The following is a 15879-nucleotide window of genomic DNA, read 5'->3' as shown; positions in this document are numbered from 1 at the left end:
AGTTCAGGGCTTTAGAATCTGGTCTCGCCTGAAAGGACGAGGAAGGTGTATGAATCTTCTAGTGGCCTCTTTCCCCAGCACTGTGGATCATTCACCACATCTTATGGTTGTGCATTTTATGCTGGCTTACTGGTGCTTGGGACCGTAAGCCTGCAAAGTATTCTACTGCTTTGTGTTTGAAGATGTGTTCCTGCCTTTCTTGCCAAGCAAAGATGCTGAGCTACCGGTATGTATAGGCAGTTCCTTAGGTGGGTGACAATTCCCTGCTGTACCAGACAAGCAAGCTGTACCTCCCACCCAGGGGTTTATTAGGTTGGCTGCAGTCAAAGGTAGCAGGCTGGGGAGGCGGGGTATGCACAAACATCAGAGTTCTCCACTCTGGCTAAGAGCTTGCCTGCTCCTCCACTCCTCTGGGCAGCCAGGCAAGATGCAGAGGCTCCTCTGGGTGCCTTGCTGGAGTAATTCAGCTGCTGGTGTGGGTCATCACAGTTGCCCTGTGGGGGACCCCCCCCCCCCGTCACCCTGTGACATCATTAGACAAAAAGCTAACTTTTTTGAGTTTCTTGTCCATTGTCTCGCTGGCTTCAGAGGCACTGATACAGCCCCTTGACAAGGACACAAGGGACAGGGGGCACCTGTCCTTGCCACTTGCCCTGGCTATGGTCTTAGTGCCTAAACAGCCCCTCATTCCAAGAAGAGTAGAGTTGGGCAGTGCCCCTTGAACAATGGGGGCTGCTGAGTTGAGGGCGGGTCAGAAAATCTTCCTTCTGTGTGATCTTTCTTAAATCAACTTGTTAACTCATTTTGAGATATTTCCACCTGTTCTTAAGGATACCTTTTCACAGGGGAAGGAGGGGAGTGGCAATTGCAAGTTTTATCTTGCAATTCAAGTAAGCACTAAAGTCAGGATGCTGTCATATTAGCAAATCAACCAGAGATCAACAGCAGTCTAATGGTTAGTGTTCAAAGCAAGCCTTCCTCGCTGACCCTACCATAAAAATCACATGGTTTTGTGTTATGCTGGTGTAACAAGCACATTATTGTGGGTCCTCAGTCTGTAACTACTAAGTCAACAATGTCAACTGACACGTTTATTATGCTTCTGTCCTAGCTTGGCATGTGGCTCCTGACAGGTGGGTGGGTGGGTGTGAATGTTTTGCAAACAGGCAGGAAAGCCCTTCAATGTAAGAGATGTGTGTCATCCCACTTCACTGGAGAGCATGAAAGCAAACAATCTAGTTAGGATGACCCTCTTAATCTCAATCAAGATACATACGCCCACAATGTGAAAACTGCTTTCTGGAGGGATGCCTCACTATACCACCATTGCCCCATGTTTGGTCAACCACGAAGCTCACTGGGTGGCCACTGCCTCTCAGTCTAACCTACCGCACAGGGTTGTTGGAAATTAAATGTAGGATAAAAAGGTGGGATGTAAATGCAATAAACAAAAGAACAATCCATTGGTTTGGCCACTGACAGCAGGATGCTGGGCAAGTGGAGTCTTTAGCCTGCTCCGGCAGACAGGCTCTCCTTTGTAAAGACACTTCAGATACAGGGACCGAGCTCAACGACTTTTAAACTCGGCACGTAGTTAAACTGTGAAACTTCCGCAGGAGGCAAGATGGCCACCAACCTTGATACCTTTAAAAGAAGATTGAATAAATTAACGGAGGAGGGGGCTAGCGATGGCTACTATCCACAATGGCTATGCACTGCCTGCGCTGTCAGGCAGCAATACCTTCTGAATACCAGCTGCAGGAAACCACAAGCGGATGAGAGGGTTAATATGCTCAAATCCTGCTTGGAGACTCCCCACAGGCATGGGTCGGCCACTGCAAAAATGATGCTAGACTAGGTGGGTCCCTTTAGCAAGTTCCAGGAAGGATCTTAGTTGCTGCCGCCGCCTACTTTGCTCCGCTCACCCAAACTGGGCACCGCCACGTGGTTGGTGAGGCTGGAAGGGATAGAACCCCCCCCCGCTTCCTCTGATTGGCTCTCTCCTTTTACGTTTCCTATTGGTCCCGCCTGGCCTTCTGTGATTGGTTCAGTTCTTTCAGCCTCCCAATGATTGGTCAGATAGGTGTGCGTTGCCGGAAGAGGCCGTTTCCTAGGCAGCAGGAGGAGGAGGAGGAAGAAGAAGAAAGAAGCGACGGCGGCGTTTGCAACGAACTCTATGGGGGAGGCCGAGGCCTTCGTCCCGCTCGTCGGTCTGCGGAGTGACGAGCTGGCGCTGCCTGGAGGAGGACAGGTAGGAGCCAAGGCGGAAGGGGGTTGGCGTTGACTAGGACTCCTGGGTCCCCTGTGGCCCTGAGAGGAGCCCTGCTAGGTAGGCCGGGTGTCCTGGCTCGCCCCCAGTATGCTCCTGGCCTTCTGAGGTAGACTGAGTCAGTATGTGGAGGCTCTATCTCCTGGCTAGGAACTTGGAACAGCTCTGCCAGGTCAAGCCAATCTTGGGTCCAGTAGCGCCCCTGTCCTCCCCGCCCCACACAATGGCAAACCAGAACCCCATAAGCAGGTTATTTGATTGATTGTATTTATATCCGACTTTTCCCCACAGTAAGCTGAATGAGGCATGTAAGTAGTTCTCTTTTATGCTCCACAGCAACATTGTGAAGTGGGTTGGGCAGAAGTGAGAGAGTGGCTTCCAAGGTCACAGTGAGCTTCATGGCCAAGTGAGGGGGATTTGAACCCGGGTCTATCCCGGTTCCTGGTGCTTACGGCTTGGTCTGGGTGTGCAGCAGAATTAGGTGGTAGTAAAATGAACTGTCCCAACTGCTGTTGGAGGATTACATTTTAAAAATAATTCTCATCAACAAAAAACTCCCTGCAACAGGAAAGCTAGTACAGTAGAGAGTGGACTGATCTAGAGCTTTCCCCCCTCATATTCAAGAAAACCCAAAAGCTCCTGGACTGTATAACAGAGGTCCTTGATAATTGCAAACATGCAAGATTTCTTAAAGGTCTGGCAAACCCTAGTTGTGATAAGCAGCACCCACAATGTTTTTGAGTGTTTATAAATTTTATGGATTTCTGCTGTCCTTTTCCAAATCCAAACTCTTGGGATTCCATACCTTCAGATCCACCAAACTCCCAGTGCAATGGGATAAGTTGCTTTTGTTTCAGGCACACCTATTCTGCTGCTTACTTGTATGTATAGTTCATTTGTTGCCCACTGTTTTCCAGGAAATAGAAAACAAGTCATAATCAATGGTTATTTCTATATGTTGGGGGTGGTGTAATATTTTCAGATAGGCTTGAGACCTGACATTGACAACAGGATGACTGACAGCCAACTATTGCACCCTGAGGATTAAAGTATTTAAAGGTTTACTTTATAAAACAGGTGACAAAGCCACGATGGAAACTTTAGAAGAAGAAAACTTTGGTGTGTCCATGTAAGTATATTTCTGTTTCTGCACTGCCTTTTAAAAAACAAATCAACAAAACTTCATTTGAAATGTGAAAGCCAATAGGAAGTTTTAACAGTTAGGAGAAGATAGATTTTTTTATGGCATGTGCTTTTGTGGACTTGAGCCTAGGTCAGTGATGGCGAACCTTTTTGAGCCCGAGTGCCCAAACTGCAGCGGAAAACCAACTTTTTTATTTCAAAGTGCCAACACTGCAATTAAACCTGAATATCGAGGTTTTTAGTTAGATAAAGCCAAATACCCGTAAGATTTGCCACATTTTGAGAGGGTTTTCCAAGCAAAGTGAGGTTTGCTATATAGAGGACAGGATTCTAAACAAACAAATCCTTACATTAAGGCTTTAGTTTTGTTTAATTTGCTGCAAGACTTGGCATTGAACCTCAGCTAAAAATGCACACACCCCAACCTCCTAAATAAACATTGGACACCTCATTTATTTTTATTTTTAAAAGAGAGAACAGTCCACCCCTTCTGGATGTGCGTATGTGTCTGGCTGCTGGCTTTACGCAGCAGCACCAGATCCCGGCGGAATCCGCCCCGCGCTTTCCTTCTGGCCTTTTCGCTGCTAACTTTTTCCAACTAAGTTTAGCTTTTGGATCAAGCCGAGGAGCTGCAGACGAGGAGGGGGGGAGGGGGGTTTTCTCGCAACGAAGGCACCGGGGCTTGGGTTAGGAAAGGCGCAGAGGCATGGGCATTTATTTATTTTTTGCTTCTAGGGGGGGAGCTTCCCCCCTGCCCCTCGCTGGGTATGCCCATGTGCGCCAACAACCCTGTGGGAAGGAGGTTGCTGCGCTCCTGCGGAAGGAAGGCATTGCAGAGCGGGCGGAGAGAAAGAGAGGGACCGCACGCGAAGAGCAGTCCCAGAGAAGAGAATTGGGGACAAGGAGAGAGAGAGAGAGAGAGAATGAATGCGTGCGAAACAGATATTTGCCAAGTGGAGGAGGATAGAGAGGTGGATGCTCTGCAAGAGAGGAATTGTGGGAAGTGTTCTGGGGAAGACTAGAGGCAGGGAGGGAGAGTGGAGAGGTTTCCTGGAAATAGTCTGCAAAAAACGGGGATACGCTAAAAGACTAGGAGAGGGGGTAGTGGGAATACTTGGAAGGATAGGGGGAGCCTGCAAACACTGGAGAGATCTCGTGCAGGGAAGGCAGTCGGCTGAAGAAAGGATGCAGAAGCTGACAAGGCTGTAGGAAAGAGCAGACGACAGATCCGGCAGCGGGGTGGGGGTCAGAGAGAGAGAAAGAAAAGCGTTGCAATGCGAGCGAGCCTGCAATTGGAAAGGGAGACGCCGTTTCTTTGGACAGGAACGGAGTGCGTTCCCCTCCGATGAGACCGCAGTGAGGAAAGTGTGCACCAAGCAGCACAAGTTTCGGAGGAGTTTCTAAGGGGGGGGGGCATAATTAAAATGCAGCACACAATCTCTTGATTTCCACCGGTCGACTTATTTACCTATTTACTAAAGGAAGCCCAGGGGGGAAACGCAATGCAATGATTTGCAATGCATTGTTGATGGGGCGGCTTGCTAGGGTCTTAGCGAGACTTTTCTTCGCGCCATCCCAAACACCGCTCGGATGGAAGTGGAGGTGGCCGCCTACTCCTCCAATGCACCGACCCTGTGTGCACATGTTTGAGTAAAGAGTTCCACATTTGCCTCCTTCCATCCTTCCTTCCACCCGAACATGCATAGCACTGCCGTTTTACTTAGGGATGGAATCGCCGGCGGGGCCGCGCGGCTCCCCCCCCCCCCCCGCTCGCAGCGCTCAAAGACGGGGCTGGGCGGCCGCCTCGCAGCCCGCCCGGGACCAGCATGGGCGGCACAGGCGACGCTTCCTTAACCTTTTTTAAAAGGGCTTCCCCCTCACCCTCGCCCGCCGCTGCCGTTACCTCGTCGTCGTCGCCTCGCGTCGAATCCTCGCCAGCAGCCAGCAGCAGCAGCAGCAGCCAAACACCACTGGGACAGGCGCCAAGGAGGGAAACTGCTGCTGTCTGCTGCTGCGCCTGCGCTGGCAGAAACGAGGCACGACGCATGAGCACAGCAGCACAGCCCTCAGCCTCAGAGGGCGGGCCGCCGGCCAGCTGGAGAAGTGGACGGGCGCGGTGCAGCGCAGCGGCGCCCCCCATTTCTCCGCCTCTGGCGTGCCGGCAGAGAGAGCTCTGCGTGCCAGCTGTGGCACGCGTGCCACGGGTTCGCCATCACTGGCCTAGGTGATAGAATAGGCTCTCTAGTCCACTTACGATGCAATATTTCTGGTACTTTTTAAGGTGGGAACGTTGCTTGGTGATAATGTTATTTTCTAATTTTATTAATAGTTGGTTTCAGTGTTAATTTTTAAACTACAATCAAAACTGACTCATAAAGATTTTTCTTTCTCATTGGCCTACTCGTGGATATAGATCAGTGATGGATCAATGATAGATCAATGCCTTCCAAATATTCTTATACTATAGCTTCCATCATTCCTGGCCAAATCTGTAGGGCCATAGGTTGCTCACCCCATAAATTGATTTCCATCCTCCTTTTTAAAAGCCATCTAAGCTAGAGGCCATCACCACAACTTGAGGTGGTAAATTCCACAAGTTAATAAAGCATTGTGTGAGAATTTAGTTAAGTGCTGTTTAAAGAAGTACTTTATTTGTCTGTTACAGATTTCCTGTCAGTTAAGTTCAGTGGATAACCCCAGCTCTTTTATGAATTTTAATATAATGCCTGAATCAAGCCAAAGTGATTCTGCTTTTGAATTGCAAAAACAACTGTATTCTGATCTGGAGGGATTGCTGTTATCTCTTCTGTATGTGGCTAGATGGCAGCAAGTAGCAACAGTGTCTCCATCAGGCTTGAGTTAGGAACAACCTCTTCCTCCCTTCCATTAGAACAGGGATGTCCAACAGGTTGATCGTGATCTACTGGTAGATCCCCGGGAGGTTTTGGTAGATCATGGTCGATTGCTGGGTCCCTTTGCTTAGCGTTGGTAAAATAGAATCCGTCCCCGCCCCCTCATCCCGCCCCCCATTGTTGCACAATCTGCAGAACGGAAGACGGAGTTTACTCAGTGAGGCTGTTTGTCTCCCCAGCGATCTGTTGGTGAGTGACTGTTTCCCTTTCTCCCTAAAAATGGCCAACAGCTTAGACTTGAACTCCCCAAAAACAGGGCTTTCCTCCTCCCTAAAAAAGCTCAACATCACTGCCATTTTTTAATTCCGTGAGTAGATTGCAGTCTCTTGGGAGTTGACCACCCCTGCATTAGAACATCAGCTGTTAGGCACATCACTCTTATTCCCACTTAGTGATGAGGGAGAAGAAACTGAAGGATGATGCCTTATCCAAAACCTTGCCTAGTTTCTTCATGGCTAAGGTACAGGTTGAACCCAGTCCAAGTCTGAGATCAGACTTGACTGAGGCAAGGCAAGGAACTGCTTCTCATCAGGGTGACTGTCCTTGGTTAAATCTTGTCAGCAGTGCAGAAGAATGTTACCATAAAATAATTCTGTCTTTGAGTAACTTGTGTTTGAATAAACAACAGCTGCTCTCTGAATGTAGCGGAATCTGGGGAGAAGGACTCAGTTCAGTAGAACAAAGCATAACTGCAGCGGCTTAGAGTCTGACCTGTAAGTCAGGAAGTCTCTGGTATGAAATCTCACTTTGACAGCAAATGCACTTAAGATAGCCTAGGCAAATGGTTCTTTCTCTTAAGGTAAAGGGACCCCTGACCATTAGGTCCAGCCGTGTCTGACTCTGGGGTTGCGGCACTCAGCTCGTGTTACTGGCCGAGGGAGGCAGCGTACAGCTTCCGGGTCATGTGGCCAGCATGACAAAGCCGCTTCTGGCGAACCAGAGCAGCGCACGGAAACGCCATTTACCTTCCCACCAGCGGTACCTATTTATCTACTTGCACTTTTGATGTGCTTTCGAACTGCCAGGTGGGCAGGAGCTGGGACCGAGCAACGGGAGCTCACACCATCGTGGGGATTCAAACTGCCGACCTTCTGATCAGCAAGTCCTAGGCTCTGTGGTTTAACTCACAGTGCCACCCGCGTCCCTTTCTCTTAGTTTGAAGTTATTCTCTGCAACAGGGGGGTGATAGTGCACCTCCACTTTACAGTACTGAGGAAGGCATTACTGAGTAATATGTGTGCTGGTAGTATTTTGTATGCTCATGTGTGCCATAAAGGCACTAAGCATTATTCTGTGTGCCCTGGATTGTTATGTTTATGTTATTTCACCTTTCATAGTAACCTGAATCCAACTTGGCTGTCTCTCATTTTAGCTCTTCACCGTCGGATGCTGAGTTCGATGCTGTTGTTGGCTATTTAGAAGATATAATAATGGGTATGTTTTCCTTTAGGTAGCACTGCTCAAAAGGGACTGCCAAGGTGCATCTCTTCTTACTGTTATTCGTGAACACATTGGAATATTTTAGAGAAATTGTTTTGATCCAATTTTCAATTCTGTGTCTGGGGTGGATTTTGTCGGCACTGGTTTTTATACAAATGCACCATGGTCTAGACCAGACCTTCCCCAACCTGAGATACAAACTACAGTGAGGGGGGAAAGTATTTGATTCCCTGCTAAATTTGTCCGTTTGCCCTCTGACGAAAAAATGACCAGTTCGTAATTTTAATGGTAGGTTTATAGTAGCTGTGAGAGACAGAATAACAACAGGAAAAACCCCCCAGAAACCCAGAAGACAAAAGTCAGAGATTGATGTGCATTATAATGAGTGAAATAAGTATTTGATCCCTTTGCAAAAGATGACTTAGTATTTGGTGGCAAAACCCTTGTTGGCAATTACAGAAGTCAGACGTTTCTTGTAGGTGGCTACCAGGTTTGCACACATCTCAGGAGGTATTTTGTCCCACTCCTCTTTGCAGATCCTCTCCAAGTCAGTAACATTTCGAGGCTGATGTGTAACTACTCGAACCTTCAGCTCCCTCCACAGATTTTCGATGGGATTAAGGTCTGGAGACTGACTGGGCCACCCCAGGACCTTAATGTGCTTCTTCTTGAGCCACTCCTTTGTTGCCTTGGCTGTGTGTTTTGGGTCATTGTCATGCTGGAATACCCATCCTCGACCCACTTTCAATGCCCTGGCTGAGGGAAGGAGTTGCTTACCCAATATTTGACGATACATGGTCCCGTCCATCGTCCCTTTGATGCAGTGAAGGTGTCCTGTCTCCTTAGCAGCAAACACCCCCAAAGCATATGTCCCCCTCCATGTTTGACAGTGGGGATGGTGTTCTTGGGGTCGTAGGCAGCATTCCTCCTCCTCCAAACATGACGATTTGAGTTAATGCCAAAGAGCTCAATTTTGGTCTCATCTGACCACAACACTTTCACTCAGTTCTCCTCTGAGTCATTCAGATGTGCATTGGCAAACTGCAGACGGACCTGTACATGTGCTGTCTTGAGCAAGGGGACCTTGGGGGCTCTGCAAGATCTCAGTCCTTTACAGCGTAGTGTGTTACCAACTGTTTTCATGGTGACTATGGTCCCAGCTGTCCTGAGATCATTGACAAGTTCCCACCGTGTAGTTCTGGGCTGCTTCATCACCATTCTCATGATCATTACAACTCCATGAGCTCTTGCATGGAGCCCCAGACCGAGGGAGGTTGACAGCTATTTTGTGTTTCTTCCATTTGCGAATTATTGCACCAACTGTTGTCACCTTCTCACCAAGCTGCTTGGCAATAGTCTTGTAGCCCATTCCAGCCTTGTGCAGGTCTACAATCTTGTCCCTGACATCCTTGGACTGCTCTTTGGTCTTGGTCATGGTGGCTACTTTGGAATCTGCTGGATTGATTGCTTCTGTCGACAGGTCTCTTTTGTACAGGTACTGTAAGAAGCTGGGATTACAGGTAAAACCTCTCCCTTACTGCAGGTGCTTCTAATCTCAGCTCGTTACATACAGTGAAGATACCAGGTAGTCTGACATCTGGCTGGTTGATGAGGGATCAAATACTTATTTCACTCATTATAATGCACATCAATCTCTGACTTTTGTCTTCTGGGTTTCTGGGGGTTTTCCTGTTACTCTGTCTCCTACAGCTACAATAAACCTACCATTAAAATTATGGACTGGTCATTTCTTCGTCAGAGGGCAAATTGGCAAATTTAGCAGGGGATCAAATACTTTCCCCCCTCACTGTATCTGAAAAGGACTAGGTTGAGGGGAAGTCAGTCTAGATGATATTATTGTTTTATGTACAGTATTTTGCAAGTCACTTTGAGGGCTCCTGGGGTGCCAAGAGATAGCGAATTAATAAATAAAATAGATACCCACCACTCTCCTTGTGCAGTATCAGCACATGGGAAAGTGTTCAGTGGTTGGCATTTGTGCCTGGCTGAAGGTGGAACTTGTATTCTTTACCTAGGACATGGAAGCAGAGTTCTCATGTAAATTTTCTTCTTATTCTCTCTGCTTTTCCTTGCCTCCACCTACTGCATCAAGTTCTGAACAAGGTTCCTGCTCCTAAACAGCTGAACCCCATGATGAGAGCTCCTGTTGAGGGCTGGGGATGCACCACAATGTTTTATTGTGGGTCCACACTTGTTGATAGATACTTGCCTTTCAATTAAACACTCAATAAATCGGTGGTGCCTGGGGTACTGCCCAGTAGGTGGCTTGAAACAACCAGACAATCCCTTTCATGGAGAAGTGCTTGACAGCCGTGTTGCAATTGCATTGGCAAAATTTATGCCTGATTAATTGATTCTGGATGAAGGATTGGAACTGTGTGTATGGTGACTTCTCCAGGGAACTGATGTTGCCTCATATGTTTGTTATCCAGCTCCGTTCCGTGGGTGAAACTTGCCAAAAGGCTTTTAATCAGGCTCTGCCTTGTTTGTGTCAGTGAGAGAAAGTCTTCATCCTGCCAGAGGCTTAGTGAGCTAGCAAGATAGAGAAGCTACTGCATGGATTGGGCCTCTGTCAGCTGCAGCTGTGCTGTCGTTGCAGCTATGAGGGTCACCATGTACTGGATCCCAAGCTGAGGACAGCACACCAATGAATGTAGTCACTGTCTTTCGACTGAATGCAACTGTGTTGTGATTTCAGATGATGACTTCCAGCTTATACAAAGGAGCTTCATGGACAAATACTACCAAGAGTTTGATGATACGGAGGAAAATAAGCTCATCTACACTCCTATTTTTAATGAATATGTGAGTGCATATGTCCTGTTTTGATCGTTATCTCTTGCATATGATGATGGGCTTTGTCTTTTGAACATTTGCCACCCTGTGAAGGAAATTGGATTCTGTGTGTTTCAGCAGCAAGTGTGACCTGTAGACCATAGGAGCGAGAGCAGCCCTGCTTCAGGATGTTGAGGCTCCTCTCACATTCTCAGAGGGACCTGAGACCTCAGTGCAGGTGCTGAAGGCCAGCCTTCATCAACCTGGTGCCCCCTCACTGTTTGTTTTTTTAACTATAACTCCCATAAGCCCCGGCCAGCATGGATGTGAGCTGTAGTCCAAAACATCCAGAGGACACTAAGTTGGTCAAGGGTGCTGCTGGCCATCCAGTGTGCTTCTCTGGGCCATACCATCACTTTGTTCACTGTGCCAGGAAGGTTTTCCTGCTACAAATTTGATCAGTGACTGGAGGGGAGGGTGCCCAGGATGGTTGCTGTCCCAACATGGCACCTTTTGTAACAGCTTAGCTTCTTGTGAAAGTTGTCATAATTGTTGCAGATTAAAGGGTTGTTAAGGGTACAGCTGCAAGAGCTGGTTTAAAAGCTGGCAACATTGATTGCTGCTGGGGCACGTGGTTTCTGAAAAGATCCTTGTGGTAGCTGGCAAGTCTTTAGTTGGGTTCTGAAATTTGGGGGTTATATCCAGTGCTAGTCAGGGTACTCCCATCATTAGGCCTGTCCATTGATTTCAGACATCTAGTAATTTTGTTGGGTCTGCTCTGAGTAAGGACCCGTAATATTCTTATAACTTAAGGGTAATGAACAGAACAAATTACTTCCTCAAGGCAGAGACTCAGCTCCACATATTTTAACTGGTTGTATCCTGTTGCTACCTGTAACGTCTCTCATTTTTGGATCCAAAATGTGATTCAGCCATTGACAGTCTAGTAAGTTACACCTGATCTGTCTAGATCAAAACATCTTTTTGTGAGATGGTAAGCTACAATATTTGCTGCCTGTCATCCTCAGCTGGAAAATAATAATACAGTGCTTCTCACTTTAGATATGCTTAGTTGAAAAATACATTGAAGAAAAGCTCATGGACAGGATTCCTGGTTTCAGCATGTCTGCCTTCACCTTGTCATTACAGTAAGCTGGATCCTTTCCTTTCCATTTCTTTTTCATCTTCATTGCATTAACTTGTTCTTAAGGCTCCTTATTGAGTAGGGGTGGGCTTTGAATTTTGGGAGCATCTTCTCTCACATGTGAATCTGCCTATTTTAAGCTCTGCTGCAGACTCCTTGCCCAAGGGTCTGTCCTTAACTCTGTGATGCAGTCATGTGGTCTTCAGAGAAGGGAGCTCTCTATAATGTCAGTACAGCTGTGAAATAGCAACCCTAAGAGTGCCCACCAGACCTTACCCCCTTTTCCCATTTAGGTATCATGTAAAACAGCAAGAAGACTGCTGTACATCATATATGTCATGCACTAGGGCCCAGATGTTCATTATATGCACAAATATAGACTATCGACTATTAGGTCACTTCCATGAAAAGAAGAGGCTGTTCTGTGCTTAGCCAGTGGTGCCCATCCCAGCCTCCTTTGCAGATTAAGGCCCATGCAATCCCATGCTATTTATAGAAACCTTCTTGAAGATTTCATATTGTTGATCATTCCTGAGGGCTGCATTATGAAAACTGATGTTAAATGGATATTCTGCTGCTTAGTGAGCCGATCCATCCCTTTCTTTAGTAACAGCTTTGAGCTTGTTTGCACAGTATTCCCTCCACAGCTGAGGAAAAGCTGTAAATCAGACATCCATGAATGCAGTTGGCAGCAGTGGCTGCGATTGCAGCGCCCCCCTTCATATTCTGCAGCTGTAGAAATTTCTGTGGGCTGCTATCTGTGCATTTTCAAAAGTGGGGGATGATGACAGAAGCACCCCCTGATGCAAGACAGAATAATGATTAAGCTTAAAACCCAAGATGTGTACAACTTTGAACTGCATTTTCTTTGGATAATTGCATAATTTTTAATAAATTAATGGACTTGTTATTGGTGGTGTTGGTAGTGATTATTCGCCTTCCTTGGTGGGTGTAGCCCTCATTTCACTTTCTCAGTATATGTATTATGATCAGACAGGTACTTGCTTGGTGACAGTGTGTGAAGCACCCCTTAGTCCCATTATTTTCAGTACAAATTACTTTGGGCAAGTGGCTAATTTAGAGGTGTTAAAGAGAAAATGCAATTTTTTCCATAGGCATTTTCCTCAATGCCCTTTAAAATCTAGAATGTCTCACTGTTTTAATGATGAATCAAAATCCTTCACTTACAGGCAGCACAAGGATGAAATTGCAGGGGATATTTTTGACATGCTTCTCACATTTACTGATTTCCTCGCATTTAAAGAAATGTTCCTGGATTACAGAGCTGTAAGTACTCCAAAGCTCAGAAAGCGCACACTGAATGCCCAGGCAAGTTGGTTTAATTGGGAGTGACTCTTGGGCACATTGAGCAGAGAGAGATCACTTTCCCAGTCCTGCTTCCTAAGAGTCTTTTAACTGAGGAAGTGAAAAACTGATTTTGGGGCTTTCTGCATGGAAGGTAACTGTGGCTCCTTCCCAGCTTCTGCATTCTGGGAGTGAGAAAGAGGACCTCAGTTCAGGAAGAAAGGGTTGGCCTTGGTTTTCAGTTTGGCCAAACTATAGCACTCTGGGTGGGGTGGAGTGGTTTTCAAATGTAACTTGGGGTGGTGGTTCTTTTTATCAATGGGGAAACTGAGACTAAAAATATTATGCCCAAAAAGTTGCCCAGTGACAGTTTTATAAGACACCACTTTTGTTAATTTGCATAGCTATCAAGATTCGTGTCTTAAGTTGGTATGGGAGTTCTTTTTCAGGTTCGGGGGGAGGGGTGTCTAAAAGTGTTTTTAGTGAACCTCAGTGGTGAAATGTGTGTCCACTGCACAAGTTTTGCTCCAGAAATTTATTTTGGAAAATACTGGAAACCTGTGGTCCAAAACAAGTCAGTTTGAAGTAACGCATGTGAAACCCCAAAATCAGTTGCATTGAACAATTCAGAACTGTTGTTATTGTGAAATCTTAAATATTGATCTTTTAATATTTAGTCTTGATAAGGAGGGTTTGAAATAGCAAAGGGGCCAGTTTCAAAAGGTTGGTTAAGGCAGAAATTGTAAGGGAAAGAACACATTCCAGGCCAGATGCAAAAATAATTATTACTTATTTTGGCAGTGGGGGTGTTCACTGCAGATGCACTGAATCTGAAACTCAACAAGGGGGAACATTGTGTATATTGCTCTAAGAAAAATGTGTGCATATACACATAATGTGTGTATGCTTGTATGGAGATCATGTCTAAATTTTTATATATAGTCATCTGTCCCCCTGGTTCTCATGAGGGTTTGCAAAGGCCAGAGTGGCAGATGGCAAGGGGAGGGCATGGATCTCTAAGGTTACTTGGCATGGCAGTAGAGGCTAGGTAGCATGGAGTAACAGTCAAAGGAGGTCTGGCAGCTGTACCAATGATCAGAACTTGCCCCAGTCAGTAGAAACCCTGCCCAGTCTCCTCTGGCTTCACCCACGGCTACTATCAGCAACCAAAAAGCTCTGGGGGGGAAATCATCGCTTATTGATGATGAAAGTTACGATTCTCAGTTTCCATAGCAGGTGCCAGATTCCATGTGGAATTTCTTGCCCACAGGCTTGCAGAAAATAAAAGCCCTGTGTTTCATTACAAGCATGCTTCCTTTTCTGGCTGAAAGCCTGCCATTTAGAAATGCCACCAAACTGAAGTATTTTTGGCATCTCCGTTCTAGGAAAAAGAAGGCCGAGGCCTGGACTTAAGCAGCGGATTCGTGGTGACACCCTTGAGCAAGTCCTCCATGTCACCTTCCGCAAACAGTCTACGACACTAGCTCTTGCCTCCGAAAGAGAGCTGTCTCCACTTGGGCTGCCCTGAATGCAAAAGCCAGAAGAAGAGATGAATGTGATGCTGAGGCGTGCAACCCTTATTCCCTCTTGGCAGGCCAATTTTTCGGCTTAGCTGCTCGTTTGAATTGGGCGTTTCCACATGATCAGTGACTAGTATAACTCCAGCCCCATTTGAATAATGGTGTCTTAGCACTTGGATTTGTTGCTGTGCCAGCTAAAAGGGACTTTATGCCATGGAGGTCAGTTAGTGCCATGGTCTGTTTGAGGGCTGCCGATTTCTTGGAAGGAAAACAAGCACTTCTTCATTGGACAGCAGTGATGGAAAATGAGTGTCAAACGTGGGGGTGGTTCTAACTGCACAACTTTTTTTGAAGCTCACAACCACAACAAATCGGGGAAAACATGTTTAGCGTAGTTCTGAATGCCACATTTTGACTTTCGACAGTACCACGTGTGTGTTTGATGCGAATATATATTTAGCATGAAACTGTTATTTGTCAGTTCTCTAATAATTGTGAATTTGTATCCTTTCCCATTCAACAGACTTAGTGGTGTTGCTCTTGTAAGGCCCCCACTTCAGCTGCAGAAGGAACCAGAAAACCTGGGATTTCCAAAGTAACCTCTCTCCTAAGAAAAATCACACCCTGTTTCATGACTACCAGCAGTATGTGCTCTAGCATGGACAAAGCTTTCTGCAGTGTCTTCATGGGGGATGGGGACTGTAAACCCAAATCCAAACTTGTATGGCTTTCAAGGAACTTTGGGAATTACAGTTCTGTGAGGTGCTGCAGTTCTTTAAAAACAAAAACAAAAGAGCTAAAGTTCTCCAGGTTCTGCAATATTAGTTAGTTAAGCTGGTTTTAACTATAATGACCTCCCTCACAGCAAAGCTGTGGAAATGGTCTGAGAAGTCTAGGACTGACTCTACCAGGTTTTTTTTATCACAGCCCCCCACCCCCAAAATAAAATTACTAAGGTTCATTCAGGAAAGCAATGACAGTTAAACCCTCTTTTAAAGTGGAGTGAATGTGTTCCGAGTGGCTTGATTATACCTGCAAGCTTTGGGATTTCATCAGTGTTGTGTTTTACCAAGGTTAAAAAACGAAAACAGCATGGATAACTTTGCCTGTGCCATTGTCAGTCTGCATCTTTGCTAGACACCTGGGAAGCCTCGTTTGGTTCATGCTGATGGCTTCCTCCCTCCATACTGGCTTAGTGAGATCAGCTAGTAATACATGCCAGTAGTGTTGGATCCGCTCTGCTTGCCCCAGCCACATCTCTGTTTTTGGCTTACCTCGCATGGATCTGTGGAACTCTTGCTGAGAAAGGTGTAGCTGCTGTTGCCAACTTGACTTGTGGAGGACCAGGCA

At 46.4% G+C, this 15879-nt stretch overlaps 1 protein-coding gene across 1 annotated transcript; it reads left to right on the top strand.

The window, feature by feature from the left end:
* Window positions 1-2097: 2097 nt before the first annotated feature.
* On the top strand, window positions 2098-15879 carry ARL2BP (ADP ribosylation factor like GTPase 2 binding protein). Its single transcript, XM_033157449.1, has 7 exons — window positions 2098-2251; window positions 3347-3398; window positions 7697-7758; window positions 10484-10590; window positions 11623-11708; window positions 12895-12991; window positions 14395-15879. The coding sequence occupies exons 2-7, from the start codon at window positions 3361-3363 to the stop codon at window positions 14491-14493; spliced, it is 489 nt and encodes a 162-aa protein (XP_033013340.1). The 5' UTR covers window positions 2098-2251; window positions 3347-3360; the 3' UTR covers window positions 14494-15879.

The sequence above is a fragment of the Lacerta agilis genome, chromosome 8 (genome assembly GCF_009819535.1).
Source record: "Lacerta agilis isolate rLacAgi1 chromosome 8, rLacAgi1.pri, whole genome shotgun sequence".
In the NCBI taxonomy this organism is placed as follows: domain Eukaryota; kingdom Metazoa; phylum Chordata; class Lepidosauria; order Squamata; family Lacertidae; genus Lacerta; species Lacerta agilis.
This window is presented reverse-complemented; position numbering and strand designations above follow the sequence as displayed.

What these genes read in the sequence shown, in the direction of transcription:
- ARL2BP (XM_033157449.1), top strand. Translation starts at nt 3,361, where the DNA reads ATGGAAACTTTAGAAGAAGAAAACTTTGGTGTGTCCAT. An exon ending in CTCCTATTTTTAATGAATAT is followed by an intron (nt 10,591 to 11,622) that starts GTGAGTGCATAT and finishes TTCTCACTTTAG; the next exon opens with ATATGCTTAGTTGAAAAATA. An exon ending in GCCTTCACCTTGTCATTACA is followed by an intron (nt 11,709 to 12,894) that starts GTAAGCTGGATC and finishes CTTCACTTACAG; the next exon opens with GCAGCACAAGGATGAAATTG.